The sequence below is a fragment of the Cyrtonyx montezumae genome, unplaced genomic scaffold (genome assembly GCF_038088225.1).
Source record: "Cyrtonyx montezumae isolate F1298 unplaced genomic scaffold, pur_monq_1.0 scaffold_0, whole genome shotgun sequence".
Taxonomy (NCBI): domain Eukaryota; kingdom Metazoa; phylum Chordata; class Aves; order Galliformes; family Odontophoridae; genus Cyrtonyx; species Cyrtonyx montezumae.
In genome coordinates, this window is record NW_027071824.1 from 52,835,509 (window position 1) to 52,856,705 (window position 21,197).

The following is a 21,197-nucleotide window of genomic DNA, read 5'->3' on the forward strand; positions in this document are numbered from 1 at the left end:
AGCCGCTGCGGGCACGGGGATCGCTTCGGGGCCCCGCGTGGGGCGGCCACGAGGCGACGGCTGAGGGAAGCGGGGAGCGGGAGGGGGGGAGGGAGGGGAGGGGGTTGGGGGGAGGCGCGATAACGGCGGCGCGCGGCTCCCCGCGGCCACGTGCTCGGCGCCAGCCCACGTGCGGCCGGGTCCCGCGGGCGGGAGGCGGGCGCGCGCGTGGCGGGGCCGCGCGCGGGGTCCCCGGCGGGAGCGGCGCGTGCCCCCGGCGGGGCGGGGGCGGGGGCGGACCGGGGGAAAGAGAGTCCCGCTCCTCCCCGCCCCCCCCCCCCTCCCCAACCCCCACCCCCCGTCTCTGCCCCTGCCCCGGGGCGGCGGGTGGCGCTGGCCGCGGCGGCTCGGGGCTCGGTGTCCTTGTGCGGAAATGACACACGGTCCCGTCACGTCACGCGAGAGCGCAGCGCGCGGACCCTCGCACACAAAGAGCGGGGGGGAGAGGCGGGCACCAGCGGCGGCCGCTCCAGCCGCCCCCGCCGTCCCGGGGCCCCCGCGCCCCCTCGCCGCGCCCCGGTAAGTGCCGCCTTCGCCGCCGGGAGGGAACGGGGGAGCGGGGAGGGCACGGCGGGAGGCCCCGGGGGGAGGCGGCCCCTCGCCCCGCCGCGGCCCGGCCCCACACGGAGCTCGGCGGGCGGGGGCTCTTTGTTCGCCGCTCGCGACGGCGCCGCGGCCGGGCCGCCTCCATCCGCGGCGCGCGGAGGGGCAGCGCCGGGCGGGAGGAAGGGGAGCGGGGCGGCCGCGCCGCCGTCACCTCCGCCCTCGCCTCGACTCCCCCTCTCCCCCCCTCCCCCCCCGTGCGCACCGGCCACATAGATCCGCCCGGGCAGGGTTCGGACCGGAAGCGCCAACCGCCGCCGCAGCCCGGGCTCGTGGCTCTGACCGCGGAAGCGGCCGCGGCCGCCGCGTGCGGGGTGTGCGGGGCGGCATCGCCGCAGCCTCCGCCTCGGGGCGGGGCCGCGCCGCTCCCACGTGGCGACCGCCGCCTCCCCGCCGGCACCGCGCCCGCCGGGAACCGGGCGGCCCCGCGGGCTGCGGGAGATCGTCCCCGAGCGCTGCTGGGGTCGGGTGGGACGTGCCCCGCGGAGCCTCGAGCATCCCGTCCCTGTGCGCTGCGTGGCGAAGGAGCTTCCCGAGCAGTGCGGGGAGTTGCGTTGCCCGGAAGGGTAAAGCTTCGCTGAAAATGATTCTAAGCGTGGTTTTAAAGCTTGGGTTAATACGAGCAGTTAACGGTTGCAGCGCGTTCGTGTTGTCGGAATATTGTTTTCCGAGCACAGGGCGTTAATTGTGGACTGTATTCAAAGCCTCCATTTTGGGGTCACCGGCGGCACCCTGCAGTCACAGAAGTGATGGAATAGAAAACATCTGCTCTAAGCGCGCTTTCCTATTCTGTTTGCCTTTTGCTCTTTGTTTGGATAACAGATGTAAGAGTCCTATTCCATAGGAACCCGTAGGGATCCTGCTCCAGCAGGAGGCTGGCCCAGGTGCTCCCCAGAGGGTCCTTCCTGCTCCTATGGTCCTGTGCTTCTATGAAATAATAAACAGTTTCAGTTTGAAGTGGCTTTGGGCGTCAGACTTGTTTCTTCAACCTGCTAGCTGTGACTTCCCGTGCTTTTTCAACATTCAGAAAAAAAAAAGTAGTAATTTATAAGGAAACCTGACTGTACACATGCAAAGTGCAGCTCACAGTGTTCTCTGTCTTTCTGTTATCCTCCTTTCTGTCTGTGATGGTGGTTTTAGTGAAGAAGTTTGAGGTAGCAGTAATACTGACGGTGAGCTGTAGCTGTTTGCTTATTCTCCGTGTCATGCAAATGAGTGTGGTGATGAGGTTTTTGGCAACAGGAGAACGCTTAAAGAGGAAATTAAAATATTAATGAAAATGCCTAAAAACTTCAGAATAAAATGCTTGTGTTGTTGTTGTTAGTTTGAGAAGGTGTTGTGAAATTTCTGCCATGTTTAAAGTCAAATCACTGTCCCACTGAACAGAAAGCAAACACCGAGACATTTTTGGAGTGGTGTTTACATGTAACTGTTAACGTGAATTTGAGTGGCAGTGGGTTTTTTTCTTGGTTTTTCTTTTTCTTTGTTTTGTTTTTAATAAACTGGAAGAATCAGATGCACCCCAAGAATAATTGTAGTGTTGAAAGTATTGAACCCAGTGCTGCAGGCAGGATGTGAAAGACCTGTATGACACAGCCAAGCCCAGAGTTCTGTCGGGTTGCTCCAGCAGAAGAGCTGCCCACAGCTGCTTGGTGAGCAGTGTGCAGGAGGGGGGATGCAGCTCGTGGACCACCTGAGCCAGAGGTGCTCAGGAGCGACTTTGTCATTTCAAAGAGTTAGTCTGGCCTCATCCTTCTGAAACACCACAAAGGACAGAGTGTTCAGTTAGAACCGCCCTGCCGAGGATGGAACTGCATCCATCCAGCTGGTGTCTTGCGCCTGGGCTCTTCCAGGGAAGGATCAGCTGGTCGCTGTGTTTTAAGAGTAGCAGGACAGCCCTGATTGGAGAGGACCTCAGAAGTTCATCAGGCCCGGCCTTCCTTAGAGAAGGGAGCCTAGGTGAGATGATCCAGCGCTCTGTCCACCTGTCTTGAAAAGTCCTGGTGATAAGGACTGTACCATGGCCCTCGAGACCTTATTCCAGAGATTGGTTGTTCTCACTGTAAAACATTTCTTTCTTACATCAAGGTGAAGCTGCTCCTGGTACAGCTGCTCCTGGTACAGCTCATAGCCACTGCCCCTTATGCTCTCCGTGTGGCTCTTTGTGAAGGGAGATCCTCCCTCTTCTTTGTGGCCACCTGTTAAGTACTGGGATGCCCCCTGAGCCTTCTGTTCCGCAGCTCGAAAGGGCCTAAAACTCCTTCAGCCTTATCTCTTGCAGCAGCTTCTCCAGCCCCTTGACTCCTTTGGACTCTCTGCGTTCTGTCCTTTTTATTTATGAGTTTTTGGATTGTTTATTCCAACACGTGCTTTACATGAAGTACAGACAGAGGTGCAGAGGCAGGGAACAGGACCACAGACCCTTTAATGTCTATCAAGTCTCTTATCTAATAAATTAAACTGTCCCTGGTTGGCTTTGGGTAAGCCACGCTGTTGTTACGTAGCATTGACTGGATCAAGTCCTGTTGTAATGAGGCCAGCTTTGTTAAATAACAGCAGTTCTGCGTGCTCATCTTGTAAAACGTAGCCGATTTTACCTCCTTACAGTATCAGCTCTTCAGCTAGGGTACCTAAGTGCTGTAACTTTCACTGCATGCTGAAAGCAAGGAAGTTGACCGACTTCTTCCACATGTGCTTTTAAACACATTCTTAATGTTACTAGCAAACATCACGTGTCCTATCTTCTGACCAAAGTGTAAATAACAGCTCACCTCTTTGGATGTAAACAAAACTCGAGTAGTTCTCATTAAAGCCTGTGACTTTTATGCATGAAGCAATGTACCACCATGAGGCGTTAGAAGGAATAAACATCTCATAGTACACAATGTCTGAAAAAAATGATGCTATGTTATTGGCAAGGTATTGGTAATGAAGACTTGGAGACATACCTCTAACCTACATGAAGATATTCAAATATGCAGTAGGATTGTGTGCATTCGAGATGCAGCTTGTACGCATTGGCTGTGCAGTACTGAACTGAACAGTACAGTGTTTTGCAAGCAATCGAAAAAGTGAACAGCAAACTTCTATAAAACCGGTGACAATAATTATTGTATTAGTTAATTATTCATTTAAATTTGTGATGGTAATTTTCCCGTGTTATAAAATCGGAATTACATGCAGCATCTGTGCACTTTTGTACTGTCCTTCATGGTTTTTATGCTTCTTTTTTCCCTGGTTGTAAGGACTTCCATTGGGTATGGATGTTTAGTGAGTATTGAGTTATTTTTTGGTACAAATGATAGAGCAGCAGCATTTTTTAAGTCTGAACTTAAAGGTGATCCATCTGGCTTTCTTTAAGAGTGATTGCGAAGAGAATTGACTTGATCTTCTGTTACCAGCAAGGTCTTTTTCTTTTTGCAATGTGTTTTTATAATGGTTGTAATCATACAAGACAGTAAGCAAAAAAAAAAAAAAAAAAACAACTCCGAGGCCAACAAAGTAGTAATTGTTAGGTATAAATAGGAGGAGGAGAATGCTCATCATGGGGTGATTTTGGTCAGGCTTATGTTACGTTCATAAAATCTATTTTATCTGTGTGCTCTTAATCCATAAGGCTTTTGTGCATATTTCAAATGGGCACAATTTTGGTGCATGTATGACATTTTTAGCTCTATTTGCAACAGCAGTTTCAGGGTAGCAGTTACCTGTAAAAGGGCAGAGAGGCATAAACATTCCAAAACTTTTTTTTGGTAAAGGCATTACTCCATTCTCTCTAATTTGCAGCTTTGAGTTGTATGTTGAGCTTCTCTGTTAGCAATGAGTATTGGCACATCAGCCCTTCCTCCATCCCTGGGAAGGTGATGGAGCAGTTTATTCTGGATGTCATCTCCAAGAGAAGGAAGTTATCAGGAATAGTCAGTGTGGGCTCCCCAGGAAGAAGTGGTGCTTGACCAATCAGGTAGCCTTCTGTGATGTCATCACTGGCTAGGTAGATGTTGGGAGAGCAGTGATCTGGACTTGAGGAGGGCTTTTGATACTATCTCCCATGACATCATCCTAGGTAAGCTCAGGAAGCATGGGATAGATGAGTGGACAGTGAGGTGGATTGAGAACGGGTTGACTGGCTGAGCTCAGAGAGTTGTGATCAGCAGCACAAAGTCTGTTTAGAGACCTGTAGCTAGTGGTGGTCCCCGGAAACCAGTGCTGGGTCAGGTCTTGTTTGGCATCTTCATCAATGACCTGGATGAAGGAGGGATGGAGTCCACTCTCAGCAAGTTTGCTGATGATACAGGGCTGGGAGGTGTGGATGGCTGACACACCAGAAGGCTGTGATGCCATTCAGCGAGACCTGGGCAGGCTGGAGGGATGGGCAGAGGGAACTGATGAAGTTTGACGAGGACAGGTGTAGAGGCCTACATCTGGAGAGGAATAACCGTACAGGTTAGAGGCTGACCTGCTGGAGCTCTGCAGAGAAGGACCTGGCTGTCCTAGTAGACAACCAGGTTGGCTGTGAGCCAGAAGCATGCTCTGATGTCCATGAAGACCAGTGGGATCTTGGGTTGCATTAAAAATTAAGAGTGTGGCCAAGAGGTTGAGGGAGGTGATCCTCCCACTCTACTCTTCCCTGGTGAGGCCACATCATGTACTGTGTCCAGGGACATAGGGACTGTAGGGACCCTGCTTTAGCAAGGGGTTGGCCTAGATGATCTCCTGTGGTCCCTTCCAACCCCTATGATTCCGTAATTCTGTATTATCAGTTGAACATTACCAAATGGTATGACACAGTTAAACGCTATGAGCCAGTAGGTCTTCGAAGTAAGAGCCATGTTCCTAAGTGCTGTGAGTGGAAGTAGATAAAGTTCTTTCCCTTTCTTGAACTGTCCCTTTCACTTGGCTGATCTGACAAGAGAGAGCAGGGTCTGTGGGAGGGGGATTTGGCTGATAGTGGCAGCCAAGGCATGCTGGAACCTAGGGACTCCCCTTCTTTGCTTGTCCCCTCATGTTCAGGCTTAGGGCTTGCCTTCCTGCCTGCCCTCCAGAGTGTCTGTCACAGGTGATGAGGCCAGTTATCTGTGATCTGGGGACCTGAGTCTTGTCTCCAGTGTGAAATCAATAGCAGGAAAATAAAAAATCTCCCAAATACCTCTTTAAACACTGTGCCACCGTTAAGTGAAATGCCCTGTGCTCATTTATGGTTGTCCTCTGTGAGAGTGCTAAAGTATCAAACTCTTTCTGTTGAATGTGAGCAGAGTAATTCCTCGTGCAGCAATCTCAGCAGGACTCTGCATATATGGTCCACCAGGAGCATGACATCTAGAAGCTGTAACCACCTTACCAGTTTAGCATGTAGCTGAGTGGGATTTCTGGGTCTTGCTGCAGATCTCAAGATCACGAATAAAATGCTTAGGTTAATGTCTAGAGATTGACTGTTATCCGTGTTTTATTTGTTTGAAGTAGTTTGAACTTGCAACAGGAGGGCACAGTGCTGCGTCTCGAGTCAGTTCTCTGCCAATAAGCTCGTTGTATGTTAGGATGAAATGAATAGTGTTGTCTGTATCCGACTGCAAATCGGAGTGTTGTTACTCACTTCTCTTAGGAAAGCAAAGTGGTCACCATCTTAAGAAAACTCCTCTGTGGTTCATCTTTTTTAACTGTTTCAAAAGTATAGAGGACTGAGCTGAAAGGAGTGCTTATGTCTTCCAAGGTGAGGGCTGAAATCGTGCAGGTTCATGACACCTTGCTGTGCTTGGTACAGGTATCTCTGCAATACCAACTATCAGAACAGTTTAGATAGGAAGGTGAGTGCACACTGGTAAGTCAGGAAGGTGTTTTTGAGACATTCACTTCATAGAAGTTATAAACTGCATACTTGAATTTGTCCAGTGCTGCTTATCTTCCTGTTCATCCTTAGCTTTAGCTAATGAGTGCCAGAAGCAGACTGCCTGTATGCAGTGGCAGAGGCTGTTTGGGACATAAAGTATTAGCTGTCCAATTCATGTTCAGAGATGCAAGATCCATCATGGAGGTGATAGAAGTTATTCTGAGTGTTGAACCATAAGCACAGAAGGAAAAAAGTTTAAGTTTACTTACTCTATTACCTAGCCTGTTGCATTAAGTGTTTCTAAATCGTACATTTTTGGAAATGAACTTTATACACATGATAGAAACCAGGGAACTTGGAGAAAAGGCTTCTAAGATATCTTAGTTCACAAGCCTAAATATTTACAGGCAAAGCTTCTAAACTTGAACTTTAAGGTTTCTGATTGGTAACAAGAAGTTTCAGTGACAACTCTGATGCTTAGCCAGTTCCAATTGACTTCATTAGGATCAAGATCTGGCTGTTAATGTACTAGCTCCTGCTATTTGGACCAGATCTCCTTTTCACAGGAAGCAGGCACGTGCTGTGGCACTGTCAAGGCTTGGCTGTCCCCAGCCCCGCATTGCACTTCTATCTCTGGACAAAAGATGTATGAAGTAATAATAATGCATGTTTATACACTCAGCATTACAAGAAACCGTCCAGTTTTTGCTTTAGAGGAAGATTTTCTTTCATAACTTTTTGCAGCATTGCATCCCATGTTCCCTTAAGTCTTCTTTTCTGTGGCCTTTTTGTTTGGACAGTCTGGACCAGAATGCTGCCTCTTCTACTGAAGAAATAGTTATTATTCACATATACTCCCTGCAAACAGCATTGTGGGAGAGCATGAAGCACCCAGCTGTGATGCTAGCTGTGCCTGGGCGGGCACATGCACGTGTGCACGGGTGCTTCCCCATAGGCAGGTGGTGTTGTGGAAGAGTTGTGTGAAATGGTTGGACCTTGCCAGTGGCATGTTGGTGTCAGGCCTGGTTGCTTCCCTTACCTGTTGCCCCTCTGAATCAGAAGAAAAGCAACCCATCAAAAAAAGTAGTGAATTGTTTCATATTAGTTTATCAAGCTGGAGCAGCTCAGTGGAGGGTGAGGTGAGCAGCCATGCCTGACGGGAAGCAGGTGGGGCTGTGTGGCAGGAAATTACAGGGGCAGCTGACTCTTCACTCTCAATAGAAGCCGCTGTCTGTGGTTAATTTTCTTGTAATGCCCGTGTTCTTACAAATATCATAACAGAGGAAACCAGATAAGGAGAGAGATTACTAGGGCTCACAAGAAGGAACAGTTTGGAGCTCGTGCTTTGTTTGACATCTGAGAGTTCAAATCAAGTCTAGGCATTGAGTCGGATGTTCTTTTTACTATCTGCTTTTAATTGTATTCTGGCAAATTTCAGTTCAAAAGGTAATTTAAAACCAAGTTACAGCACTATGTTTCAAACAAGTGGGACAAAACATTCTGCCTCAACATTATTTGACCCGAGCTGGGGATCGCTTGGCCTGCTTGGTGTTTAGAAAGTTAACTGTTAACCAGAGTGTGCGCTTTGATTCAGTTTTTACTTCTTTTCCGGTTTTTAAGTAGTGGTCATTCAGATCCTTGTATATTATCTACATCCAATTTGCTAGTATTTTCCTAGAGGAGTTCTAATGCAGTCTTCCTGTTTGAATAGCAGTAATGTTCACAGTTACAAGAAAACACCATTCCGTATGTCCTCTCCTCAATATTTTGCATCGTTCCCACAGCATTGCTTTTGTATCCTTTTGTCCTGGCTCTATGTTTTCTAGCATACAAGCTGTTAGTGCTGTCCTCTAACAGAGCAGTCCAGGACTGGGCTGGGAAGCTCCAGCACTTAGATTCCCATTACAGAATGCTCTGCAGCCGTGCTGTTGGTGTGTTCGCTTGCTCTCACCTCTGGCCCTGACAAAAAGATTGTGCGTCTCAGTTCTTGAGCACATCCACGTTTTGGTTTTGTACCGTGTCCCTTAGAGCTAAGCCTATTGCAGTTCATAAATGCGAGTTCTGAAATTATGGTAGAAGCAGCAGATAGCTGGGGGGTTTATGGCATAACTCTGTATAACTGAGGCATACATTTTTCTGGTGATAAGATGAAGACATTCGCACATTATCTTAAAGATGCTTTTTACAAGGCAGTATACGAGGGCCATGCTGAAGACAAGTGTGTGAGAATACAGTATGCTTATGAGGCTGCCTAGGATGAGCAGATTTTAACTCTATAATTCCCCCTCATGGGCTGTACATAGGCTTTTGATGGTTTGTTTGCTTTATTCACTTGCTCCAGCTAGAGAGAAGCTGTCTTCCTGCTAACGTCAGCAGATTTCAGTCCTCAGTTAAGGGATAGGCGGGAACAGTTGAAAGACAACTGTATTAAAAAGGAATCTGACTGTGGAAAATGTAAAGTGATAATAATCTAGGACCAATTAAACGTCAGGCTACGTGTAGGTGAGCATGAGAGGTGTGTGGCAGTTCTCCAGTCACTGGTTTACAAGTTGAGAGTGTCAGGTTGCAGCTGTGTGCCTCCTAACAGCAGTGAGATCTGATTAAGTTGTTTGCTTTGTAGATCTCCAAAAGATGTAGAGTTCCTTTCAGGAACACGTCCGTATACTGATGCTTATCCCAAGTGATTTGCCAAATTAGTTCCCAAGGAGACAAATACAAGTGAGTCTTTCATATGATCTTTAAGGTCCCTTCCTGCCCAAGCTGTTCTATGATATGGGGAATAATGCTAAAATTATGCCGGGATAATTTGCAATTATTTGTTTATCCTTACAAAAAAAGCCAGCAACATTCTTTCGTTATTAGAGTCTATTGCTTTACAGTAGGAAGAAAAGTAGTTATTGCAGATCTGCAGACTGCTCTGCTCCAATTTATGCAATCCATAACAGGAGATTAAGGATTTTTAAGCGAGAGCTTACTCCAATATGCGTGTGCTCCGTTTTATGATGAGTTTTCATTCTTTGACTCGAGGTCACCCACAGTGACAACAAAAAAGCATTTGACCATGTTAAGTTGAGGTAACTTAGTACAGGCTGGAGAACTTAATGCAGTTAACTTTCATTTCTGTACTGACAAGATACTTTATAAATATGAGTAACCTTCACTTTTCTTCATACCAGAAAAAAAGCACACGTCATTTTCAATACATTCCTAGCTATCATATGTTGTCTACAGTATAATGTATTTACAGGTCTATAGATTGTTGTGAAATGTACTGAAAATAGCTAGTGACTCCAAAAGTAGAGATTGGAAATTATCTGTGAGCTGTTAATGCGTAATGGCTGTAGAGTAAAAGCAATTACAAAAGTGCATGCAGATGTGTCTTGTTTCTGGAAGATGCTGATATCCATGTTTTTGCTTTGTTCCTTAGTGAGATAGAAGATGAATTCAGCTGAAATCACTGATGACGATGAAGGTAAAATATCATATGTTGTATATTTTCTGACCAGGCAAAAATACTTGTTGAATGGAAGCTTTGTAATCTGATAAAGAATGTGCTTGGATCAGGACAGACTACATTAGCAGTTTCTGAAAAGCTTTGTTATTCATTGTATTTTCTGCTCTGCATCCTTCCTTCCCCTCCAAAAAAATCTTCCTGCTGTAACTTCGTTTATACTTTGGACTCTTCTTTGGGGAAGAAACCGTCATTTACTGGATGACTGTATGGTTCCTAGCGTAACAAAACCTGGACTTTGGGGTGGCCTCAGCGTACACTTATTGTGCAAGTCATAAAAAAATAATGATGTTCTTCAAAACACATTTTCATAAAGAGAAACAAAACACAAAAAAAATTGTATTAAGGCTGTCGTGGTTTTCTGGAGAGAGTGCTTTATCTTTCTAAACCTTTTCTTTTTCCAGTAAAAATTCCTAAAAAAAATATTGTGAAAGTAGAAACAGAAAATGAAGATGAAGCTCTAGACTGCTCGGTAACATCCAGATCTTCTGAGAAACACTCAGTGGATGGCGCAGTTACTTGCCTACAGGATTCCAACAAATGGAAACAGACCTCACTTGGTTGTGATGGTTCAGGGAGCCAGCAAGATGTCTTACCCAGTGTGAAGAAAAGACGCTTTACACAAGAGGTGACTTCTCTATACATGACTGTGTGATTTTTCTGTTCATATTTTATAGGCTAAATTCAGTGCTGTCACGAGCAAAAATGCAAGTCATTTAACAAGATTTGCATTAGTAATGAGTATGAGTCAAATATGGCTTCTCTTGACCCAGTTTGCACACAGAATCTGTCTGGGCATTTCTTTAACTTGGGAGCAATTGTTTTGATGACATACACTTATAGGTTAATTCATTCATTTGAAGTATACTTTTGTTGCTTTTCAGAAAAGTAGGAGCGGGTAGGGATTTGGCATAACTCGGTCTGACTCTGATTACAGCCTCTCTCACATCACACAGTCCTTCAGCTGGATCCTCAGCCGCAGTAGCACCAGGGCTGTAATTCCCTTCCTTCCATGACGCAGATTTTGGTGTCAGTGTGACATGTATAAATTTGCATATTACTCAAAAGATAAAAATGCAGGGATGCAGAACCCTTCAGCACACCTGGAATGGCATGTGTTATACTTCTGTAGCATCCCAGTTGTGGCAGTCCATACATTTGTCCAGCCAGTGAAGGAGGTTCTAGATCTCTTCAGTTATCCCCTTCTAGTGCTTCACCTCCCTAATAACCAGAGATGCTTTCATTAACCTTTGTTGAAACTGCGCTGGTTTTTCTTTGCCCTTGTTCTTTTCAGTGGAGAGAGCAGTGACCTTCTGTTCCTGTAAAAACAAAAACAAAAAACCCAAGACTGTGCTTGGGAAAATTGTTGTGGTGCCATCCACTCTTGGCCCTTCCTAGACACTTCCTTTCCTAGAATTAAGTCTATTTCCTCTGCTCTTCTCTGGGAATCACCTTTTAGTTTTGTTGATCTCTTTGAGATTCCCAGAAGGGTGGCTTTCAGTGTTGGATAGTCACATCTCTCCTAACACCCTCCAGAGCACTATAATGACCTCCTGTTTTTCACACTCAGCACTTCTTTAAAATAACCTAGATTCAAATTCAGCCTCTTTTGAATAACTTCAATCCTGGGTTATATTTAGTTTATGACCTACTCTAATGCACATATCCTTTTCTGCTGTTCTGCCACTTAGCCAGTTATCCCGAGTTGTATTTGTGCATTTCATTTCTCCTTTCTAGCTATAGCTCTTCATATTTGTTTCTCTTGCCTGTCATCTCTCTGGCTTCTCAGGGCTCTGTTTTTTCTCCTGTGTGCCTGTGGTAGGTAGGTTTTAATCTTATAACACTATTTCTTTCTTTTATTTCCTTTCTCTTATACTTTTTACAATTATTTTACTCGTTCCGAATCTTAAAAAAAGAACTACTCACTGTTTTCTGAACTGTGCTTTCTTTGTGCTTTGCTGGTTGCTGTTAATACATTTTTAAAATTTATTTGAAATGAATTAACCTTGAATTTATTATGTCAGAAAGTGACCCAGTTACAATGATGCAAACTCTCTCAGCTGACCCCAGTGAATCAGCATGTTTAGTTAAATAACCAACCAGAAACAGCCCTCAATCCTAACAACATTTTTAAAGTGCACTGCTTTTCCAGTACAAATATTTTGTTTTAGCTGATGACTTCATTAACTATTTCTGCTTGAACAGAGAACAAAATATTTTTGAGAGTACTGTGCTTGTGTTACGTTTCACGTAGACATCTGTCTATGATATAATTAGAGCTGTACTTTTTCTATTACATAATTGTACTCTTGGGCTGGTGTTTATATTACTCGGTGACTTCCTAGCGGAAGACATTTCACTTAAAAAAAAATCATTTTGATTTAAACCAGAAATTAATCTTTTCCTACATTGCTTCAAAGTAGTTTTAGAGGAATGTCATGTAGGAGAACTTAAATTTTAAGAATTTCCATGCAAGATGTTTCCAAGTTCTCAAATATTTGGTAGAATTGTTTTCTGTATTTCTTGCTTAGACATATTTATTCTTCATTAATCCTGTGCTAGAATGTTTTGTTCTTTATTGTTGTGGACGTTGAGACTTTGTGTATAAAGCATGATAAAGCTCATAAATTACCTGCACTGCACTTTAACACTGAGGAGAGCAGTAACTAAACAACGTTTAAAAGTTGGGTTAGGACACTGAGAGATGATGTGAGAGATCATTTCACAGTTAATTGTGTCGGTCAGTGTTTACCAACGTGCTGCAATTTGGACATTTTCAAAGAATGTTTATGGTCCAACAATTTGCTATGCAAATGTAATATAAAGGGCAGTGCTATATTATGTATGTTTTATCTTACAAAGATTTTCTTCACTTCTGTCATTGACAGTACATTAACATATTAACCCTAAGGCAGAGTAGTGTCATCTGAAATATGCTAATTGGCACTAAAGATCAGTTTCTTTAAAAATTAAGGAAAATTAATTAAAAAGATATTAAAAACGAACTTAACAGGAGAATTTACCTAAAGCCCTATGTTTATGCTGTGAATAGTGCTGTCCCCAGCCAGAACCTGTATAAAGACAAGAAAGCAAAGCAAAAGGGAAAGATGACAAGAAAGCTTCTGACAGTGCTGAGGCATAGGCCTGAACTCATTGTCATCTGTCAGTGGAATGCTGAGTGAGTTTCTCTGCGAGGCAGATGCCCAGGTCCCTCCAGCAGCCAGACCCAGCACAGAGCTGCTGGTGGCAGGGCTCAGCCCTGCTCCTGCACCCCAGCACATCGCATCCAGGCCTGAGGGTGCAGTAAGGCACTGAAGGTGGTGAGTCTGTGCTGCTGGATACACATCCACATCTTGCTTTGTCCTGGCGCTGCGCACAAGGTGTGCACTAATTGGAGGTACCCTCATGTTGCCAATTCTTGTTGTATAATTAAATAAGGAAAAAACGGCAGGAGCTCTGAGGAGAACTAGCAGACCGTTGGTGACCTTGGCAAGCTATTTAGAAAAGAAGGAGGTGAATGAATCATACTCTGTACGTGAGGGAATATTTGGACTACTCTCTGTGAGCAGGGCCGTTAGCCAAAAGGCTGGCTACTTAGGTAGCAGAGTTCACTTTATAGTAAAAAAACCTTGCAGCTTTGTTTTTTCTTTTGATCTAAAGTGGTTAAAGGAGGTTTTTTTTTTAGCTCAGACTGGGGTCTCACTGGGGAGCAGAGCTACCCATGGATCCCTGTTGTCTGGGAGGATTGCCATGACCTGCCTTCAGGTGACGTCTGCTTGGGAAGCTGCATTTTCTGCTGGAAGTGCCTTCCTGTTCCTCCACTGACGAGTGCAGGGAATCTCTGCCGACTGCAGCCCCAGTGCAGGAGCAGCTTGGGTGACTGCACATCAGCCTCTGGTGCTTCGGATTGTTGGAAGTCACAGAGATGCTGATGTAGGTGGGGTGTGTCATACCACATGCTGGTGCTGCTCCGCAGTTCTGGCTTCCCACTGCACCACAGCAAATGGGCTCTAAGATGAGTGGGACTGGAGAGACAGTTTTCTAACCGTCCACACAGCCTTGAATGTATGCGCAGGTTTTCATGTGTAGGTCTGCATGATGTGAATGAGAGCAGAAACAACTTCAGTTTTGTTGGGTCTGCTGGTTCCTAAACTTGGAGTAGAAAACAGCTTGTTCTGTTTAAGCGTGCATTGACTGCTTTAGAAATTGAAAAGTAATTAGATTCAGTTTGTCACTGGAGTAGGCAGATGCCAAATATGAGGACACCTAGGGACCAGATTAATTTCACAACTGTTACTGTGCTGCTTTTCAGAAAGGATCCTTACTTCCAGCTCCTCGTTGTAGAAGGGTCTTTGCTAGAATTTCAGATTGCTTATGGCTCTCAGCTCAGACCTGAAGTCTGCATTCCATTTGAATGCAAATTTTGTATTTCTTTTGAGTTCATTTCTGTTTCTTGTATAAATTATACAGAAAATTGGAAATTAAACGTCTCTGTTTTTCAGAAATAAAATATCCTTTTAAAAATGTGCAATGCCAAGATAATTTTAACTTTTTAAAAAGAGTTTTTACATACATAAATAATTTTAAATATTTAATTCATTCTTAAAACTTTTAAGATTTGTGAACCACTGTAAAGATAAAAAAAGTAAAATATAAAACTATATAAATTTCTGGCATCAGCAAGAAGAGAATGATGACAGTTTTGGTTAATAGCCTTCATGGTATTTTCAAAAGCTAACGTAAGGAGAGCACTAGGAATGTTAAATGCAGGTGGTGGAAGCAGTGGCAAGGTCACAGGACGAAGAGTCAGAAAATCTAGATTCTATTCTTGGCTCTCCTGCTGACTTGCTGCCACCCGAGTTCTCTGCGGATCAAGATCCTCATACACATAAGCATAATGATATTTAATTTGGGAGAGTATTTAGAAGTCGGTGGGAGAAGCGTGCTAAGGACTGTAATTTAATTTCTAGCCTGTGGAGAAAGCCATAAGCCAAGGCAAAATAGTAGTAGCAGTAATAATAATAATAATAATAATAAATAATTTACTATATATTTTTGTTTACTTATTTTACTAATGGATTTATTAATTTGATGTACGTAACACAACTGAATTTCGTGGAGACAGTTTGACCTTGCACTTTTATGTAACAATGCCTGCTTAAGGAGCACACATCTGTAACTAATATTCTTAAAGCAGTCTCACTAATACAATATTTATTCATTCAAAGGGCTCCAATTCAAACATGAAGAACCGAGATACTGGCTCACCCACTCAGGTAAATGCAGAGCAGCCAAGCAAGAACAAGAATCCCAATGTGACGTGGCTCTGTGAGAAAGAACCCTTCAGCGACATAACCACTTCGTCTTACAAGAAACCCCTTTATGGCATCTCACACAAAATTACAGAGAAGAAGAATGCATCAGGAGCAGAACAGTTTGCCTCTTATGACTTGTATGAAAAAATCAGCCCCAGCAGTCCCTCGCATCTTCGGACTTTGAACGACCAACGCAAGAGGGACTCGGCTGCAGCCCTCGCTGCGGCGGCTGCCGCTGTAGAGTCTGACCCAAATATATACTCTTTGATACAGAAAATGTTCTTCACACTTAACACTCTCAGTTCCAATATGACCCAGCTTCACAATAAGGTTGACCTGCTGTCTCTGGAGGTGAGCAGAATTAAAAAGCAAGTCAGTCCAGTGGAGTGTGTGGCAGATTTCAAGCCTCCCCCCGAGTACACGCTGACTTCTGCGGAGCTCAAACAACTCATGGATCAAAGCACGTCAGGTGGAGACCTTGCCTGCCGGTTACTGGTACAGCTCTTCCCAGAGCTCTTCAGCGACGACGAGTTCAACAGGAACTGCAGTGCATGTGGCTTTCCTAACAAGAGGAAGCTGGAGTCTCTGCATCTGCAGCTTATCCGTAGCTACGTGGAAGTCTGTTATCCTTCTGTGAAGAGTACAGCTGTGTGGCAGGTGGAGTGTTTGCCTCAACTCAACGATTTCTTCAATAGATTTTGGGCTCAAAGGGAATTGGAAAATAATCCACAGAATGTGCAGTCATCCAGTTTTTATGAGACTGAACAGGTGGATTCCTCTCATTTTCTTGAGGATAAAGAGCAAGAAGAAGCTCTGTCCTTGGACAGGAGTAATGTCATTGCCTCAGACTACATTCTAGATGCTCAGGATCTCAATGAATTTTTAGATGAAGCTTCTTCTCCAGGGGAATTTTGTGTTTTTTTGTTACATAGATTGTTTCCGGAACTCTTTGACCACAGAAAATTAGCTGAAAGGTACAGCTGCTATGGGGACTCTGGGAAGCAACTGCTGGATCCTCATCGGCTTCAGATAATCCGTAGGTACACTGAAATTTACTTTCCAGATGTACAAGAAGAGGAAGCCTGGTTGCAGCAGTGCGTTCAGCGAATAAATGAAGAACTTGAAAACGTGTATATGGATGGAAGTGAATGTGATCAGTTGAGAGATGACTGTTACGACTCTTCTAGTTTACCGGATGATGTATCAATCATAAAAGTGGAAGACAGTTTTGAATATGAAAAACCAGGTAGGCGCTCAAAAAAAATATGGCTTGTGCCCATTGACTTTGACAAACTTGACTTTCCCCCTCCTGATTTTGATGTCCCTGTTCCCGATTACCTTTTGAACAAAGAACAGATTAAGAACATATATGAAAGCAGTCTTTCTATAGGCAACTTTGCCTCTCGGCTGCTTGTTCTCTTGTTTCCCGAGCTGTTTACTCATGAAAACTTACGGAAGCAATATAACTGTAGTGGGTCTTTGGGCAAGAAACAGCTTGATCCCACTCGGATTAAATTAATTCGGCATTACGTGCAGATACTGTACCCAAGGGCAAAGAATGACAGAGTGTGGATGTTGGAGTTTGTTGGGAAGCTTGATGAGAGGTGTCGGCGAAGGGACACGGAGCAGCGGCGCTCGTACCAGCAGCAGCGGAAGGTCCACATGCCGGGGCCTGAGAGGAGGGAGTTCCTCAGCTATGCAATAAACCCCGAAAGGTTTCGAGAGGAGTTTGAAGGGCCACCACTGCCACCCGAAAGGAGCAGCAAGGATTTTTGCAAGATACCACTCGACGAACTCGTTATTCCTAACCCTGACTTCCCTGTGCCTTCTCCATATTTGCTGACTGACAAGGAGGTGAGAGAGATCGTACAGCAGAGCCTTTCTGTTGGAAACTTCGCTGCCAGGCTTCTCGTAAGACTCTTCCCAGAACTCTTTACTCCCGAAAATCTCAGACTGCAATACAACCATTCAGGTGCTTGTAACAAAAAACAGCTGGATCCCATCAGACTGAGACTGATCCGTCATTACGTGGAAGCGGTTTACCCCGTGGAGAAAATGGAAGAAGTGTGGCATTATGAATGTATACCGAGCATTGATGAAAGATGCCGACGTCCTAACAGGAAGAAGTGTGACATACTGAAAAAAGCAAAGAAAGTAAAGAAGTGACAGGCTCTTTGAATTCCTAAGACTTTGACCACTAAATTATTGTCAGGATTATGCTTTGTTTTAGACCGAGGGGCCTGTCAGGCTGGGGCTGCTCAGCATCCAGGAGAACTAGGCATTAAATCTGTTGCATTTTAACGTGTGTGTTGCATCTATGTGGGCACTGCAGCAGTGGGAAGTGGCTTACTGGGTTTGTACATGGGTAGAGATCCTGTCATTGGTGACAGAGCTCTTAATGACTCACTAAGAGCATGGCTTTCACTGGTCCAGGTACGTGTGTTGAAACTATATTGTGCCACTCCCCATTTCTGCATCTTCCTTTTTTTATCACTTTTTAATATATATATATTTTAAATGTGGTGCTCTTCAGGGGCGGTATTTCGTTTCACCCTTATACACAATCATATTAATTCATTTGGAGTTTGAAATTTAAACTTCATAGAAAGTTACAAAAATAATGCTTTTTGGAAGTGCCATATTCATTGGAGTCGTGGGAACATCTGACTTTGCTTCTACAGTAATCGCAGCTTTAATGTGTTTTGTTCTTATTGATACCGAGATACTGAGAACAGTAATACCGTGTCCAGGAATGGCTCAGAGCGGCCTTATTTCCGTTTTTGACTGTTGCTCTTATTTTGTTTCTAAACATTCTAGGAATAGAACTATTGAAGAGTTGAGATGTGAGCATAGACACAGTGTGAATGTTTATTTACACTGGCACCCCAGTCTTGATCCTGCCCCTGTGAGTTTTCTTTTTTGCCCAGTGCCATGGTTGGCATGACTGAGGATGGTTTGTGCGAGTAGAGCCAGCGGCACAGACCCAAGCCCGCACCTGTGGAATGTATTGCCATTGCCTGCCTGCCTGCCTGCCTCTCTGTAAAACAACAATAACAAGATAAGCAACAAGGACTTCAAAAACTTTTAGACCTTACTGTGTCAAAATGATGATTCTGAAGGTTCCCAGTAGTAACATTAAATTGCATAAATAAAAGGTACCTGCAAAGATTGGTTTTGGGATGGAATGAAGTGCTACAGGTCCCCACGTGTGAGCTGTGGTAACGTAACTCGCTCTTTGCATCAGTGTGGCACTGTCTGGATTTTTCAGATGTAGGGATATCGAGCTCGCTCACTTAGCCAAATTGATTTAGTGTAATTAGTAGCTATTTGGAGACATAATTGTGTATGTATAACTTAGGTTCATACGGTCAAGTTTGCATCAATAATATGTTCATATGTATCTTAGGCCACACAGAACCCACTGTGACTCTGATACAGGATTTATCAATGGAGAGCACAGCTTTAAAACTGCTTTCTTCTTTTTTAATGGTAATGTAAATGATGAGGGAGTGTCAGATATGCATTTTTGAGTCAGTAGAGGCAGCGACTGCATACTGACCGTCACTGGAACGCCTCGGAGCAATTGTTGATGTTCTCTGTGGTCCTTTTTAATTGTTCCTAAATGGGTCATAGTATTGAATTTGAAGTCTGTTCCAGTGTAATTTTCTATTTTAGCATTTGTAAGAAGATACAAAATACTTAATATTTTTACTTCAGATTTTTAGAATTTATTGTTCTTAGAGTCATATTGATCCCTCCCTTTAAAAAGCAAAATGGAACACTTTTTCCTAATGGCGAGTACTAGCAGAAGGATGGTGTGTTAAACCAGGAGTACATCATAACAGGTGTGCATTTGCTCATTTTCCCCACGTGCTAGCAACATTCTCAGAGAATGTATGAAGGAAGTCATGAATGTATTAAACAATACGCTGATACTGTTTGTATCCATCTAAATGTTTCCCATTGGTTTAAACAATAGCAGGCTGTGCACAGAATGGATATCGGAGCTAATATGGCTAAAATAAAAAAGAAAACATTTTACCAAAGATAAAGAACTGATACCGCAACATCTGCATCTTATCGTTCATTTCAGTGCATACATTTAGCAAATTGAATGTGCCAGAAACTGAGACCTTCTCTTGTAATTGTACGCTACCGAGCGCCTCTGTGACGTCTTCTACGTGCACTTGTATGGGAGATATGAAATCACAGAAAATACCAACAGCCTGTTGTGCATGCCAGACCACAGGGCAAGGAACGCTAAGTGCGGCTTTCCTTTATCATTGCTTTTTCTTATCTTGATGCCATACATGTCTTACCACTAAGTGATGTTGAAGCTCCCAAAAGAAGTCAGTAACGTTCAACTTTTGTACCACTGACAGGTGTTACTCTAGCTAGCATGTGTATTTAAGCTGTACTGGGTTTTACTGTAGATGTTGTCACTTTGCGATATCTCCTGACACGTCAAAAAACAGTTTGTCTTGTGTACTGAGTAATGAAAAACCAATTTTCAGCTCTTAAAATGGCATTTTCAAAAGTGGGTACAGAAAGATCTTCACCGTTTGTTTTCTCTTAACTTATGTCTAATTGCTGTGTACATTCCTTTGTCTCACTGTTCCCAATCCTTCACGATTTGTTTGATTGTATGCTTTGTGAAGAAAACAGAGACATATGAATGGTGACGCGGGGTCACTAAAGAAAAAAGCTCCTGCAGTGCATCCGAAGTGCAGCCACTTCATCCAGTTGGTCTGTCCTGTAAATAAATTAAAGGTATATTATTTTCATACAAGAGGAATGTTGTCTGGTGATTGCCTGAGTACAGTGACACGGCAGCTTCTTGCTCTCTTCCCTATAGAGGCTGTTACTAAGATCCGAGATAATCTTAGCAAGTCAGACTGAAGGCGTAAGTGAAAGCTCCTTGCTTTGCAGCAGCCATTTCTTCTGCCTTTTGTTTAAAGGAGCAAACTTGCCCTCTCCAAAATAGCAGGAAGATTGCTGGATGTTCAGATGTCTGGAGCATAGCCATATACGCGCTGACTTCCTATGGAGCGGCGTTGCCTTCTGCCTGCCAGGTCAGTGCACCCTGCTGAGGTGAGTATCGTGTCCCTGTCTAAGGATAGCACCGAATATCTCACCCCTAACAGCTTTCTGAAAGGATTGTTGATGCACCTCAGCTCTGTATTTTGCTGCCTTTCCTAGCCTGCACATATTAAAACCTTTTCTTAGGAGCTCTGTAGAAGACATAAAATGAAACAATCAAAAGGGAGATGGATCGCATGTTGGTTTATTGGCCATTAACTGCATTCAGCTGGCTTAGGTAACCGCGTTCCAAATGAGGAGGATCCTTACTTACAAAGTCAACCACTTTGTTACGCACTACAGCCACCAAATGTTCTAGGAAACGTTCGCAACTGTTCTTTTTCCTGTCCTCAGGTGCATATAATACGCTTAGATACTTTTTTTTTTTTTTTGAGTGTCAATAATTTCTGTGAATTGGTTTATGTATATCAGTGGGAAACCGAACTGCATCCTCAACACTCTACAAAGGCGCATTAATTTTATGCTGGAAGGAGCGCTATTAATTCTACAGCCCCAGGAAACACAAAAAATAATGCGCAGGCTTTGTTGGTAATTCATTTAGCTTTTGTTTCAGAGATTAAAGGGATGTGGAGCAGCTAGAAAATGTAGTGTCTGGAGCTTGCCTGTGCTGAGGTAATGGCACTGGCTGACAGGTGTTCTGTTGATTGCATTTAACATCTGGGAGGGCAGTGTGGCAGTTTCAAACCTATGGTTTTCGTGAGTGTATCTAATCTGCCACTGGCACTGTCAAAGCTGCTTCAGTTCCTGTGACTTCATGGGGTTGTTCTGGCCATTCCGTTAGCACCAGGGCAGGTATGTTTTTTAC

At 44.2% G+C, this 21,197-nt stretch overlaps 1 protein-coding gene across 1 annotated transcript; it reads left to right on the forward strand.

Moving 5' to 3' along the window:
* The first annotated feature begins 416 nt into the window (after positions 1 to 416).
* Positions 417 to 20,081, forward strand: BEND3 (BEN domain containing 3). The gene is made up of 4 exons (XM_065735313.1): positions 417 to 558; positions 9,894 to 9,938; positions 10,382 to 10,605; positions 15,206 to 20,081. Exons 2-4 carry the CDS (start codon positions 9,905 to 9,907, stop codon positions 17,456 to 17,458), a joined length of 2,511 nt encoding a protein of 836 aa, XP_065591385.1. The 5' UTR covers positions 417 to 558; positions 9,894 to 9,904; the 3' UTR covers positions 17,459 to 20,081.
* Positions 20,082 to 21,197: the final 1,116 nt, after the last annotated feature.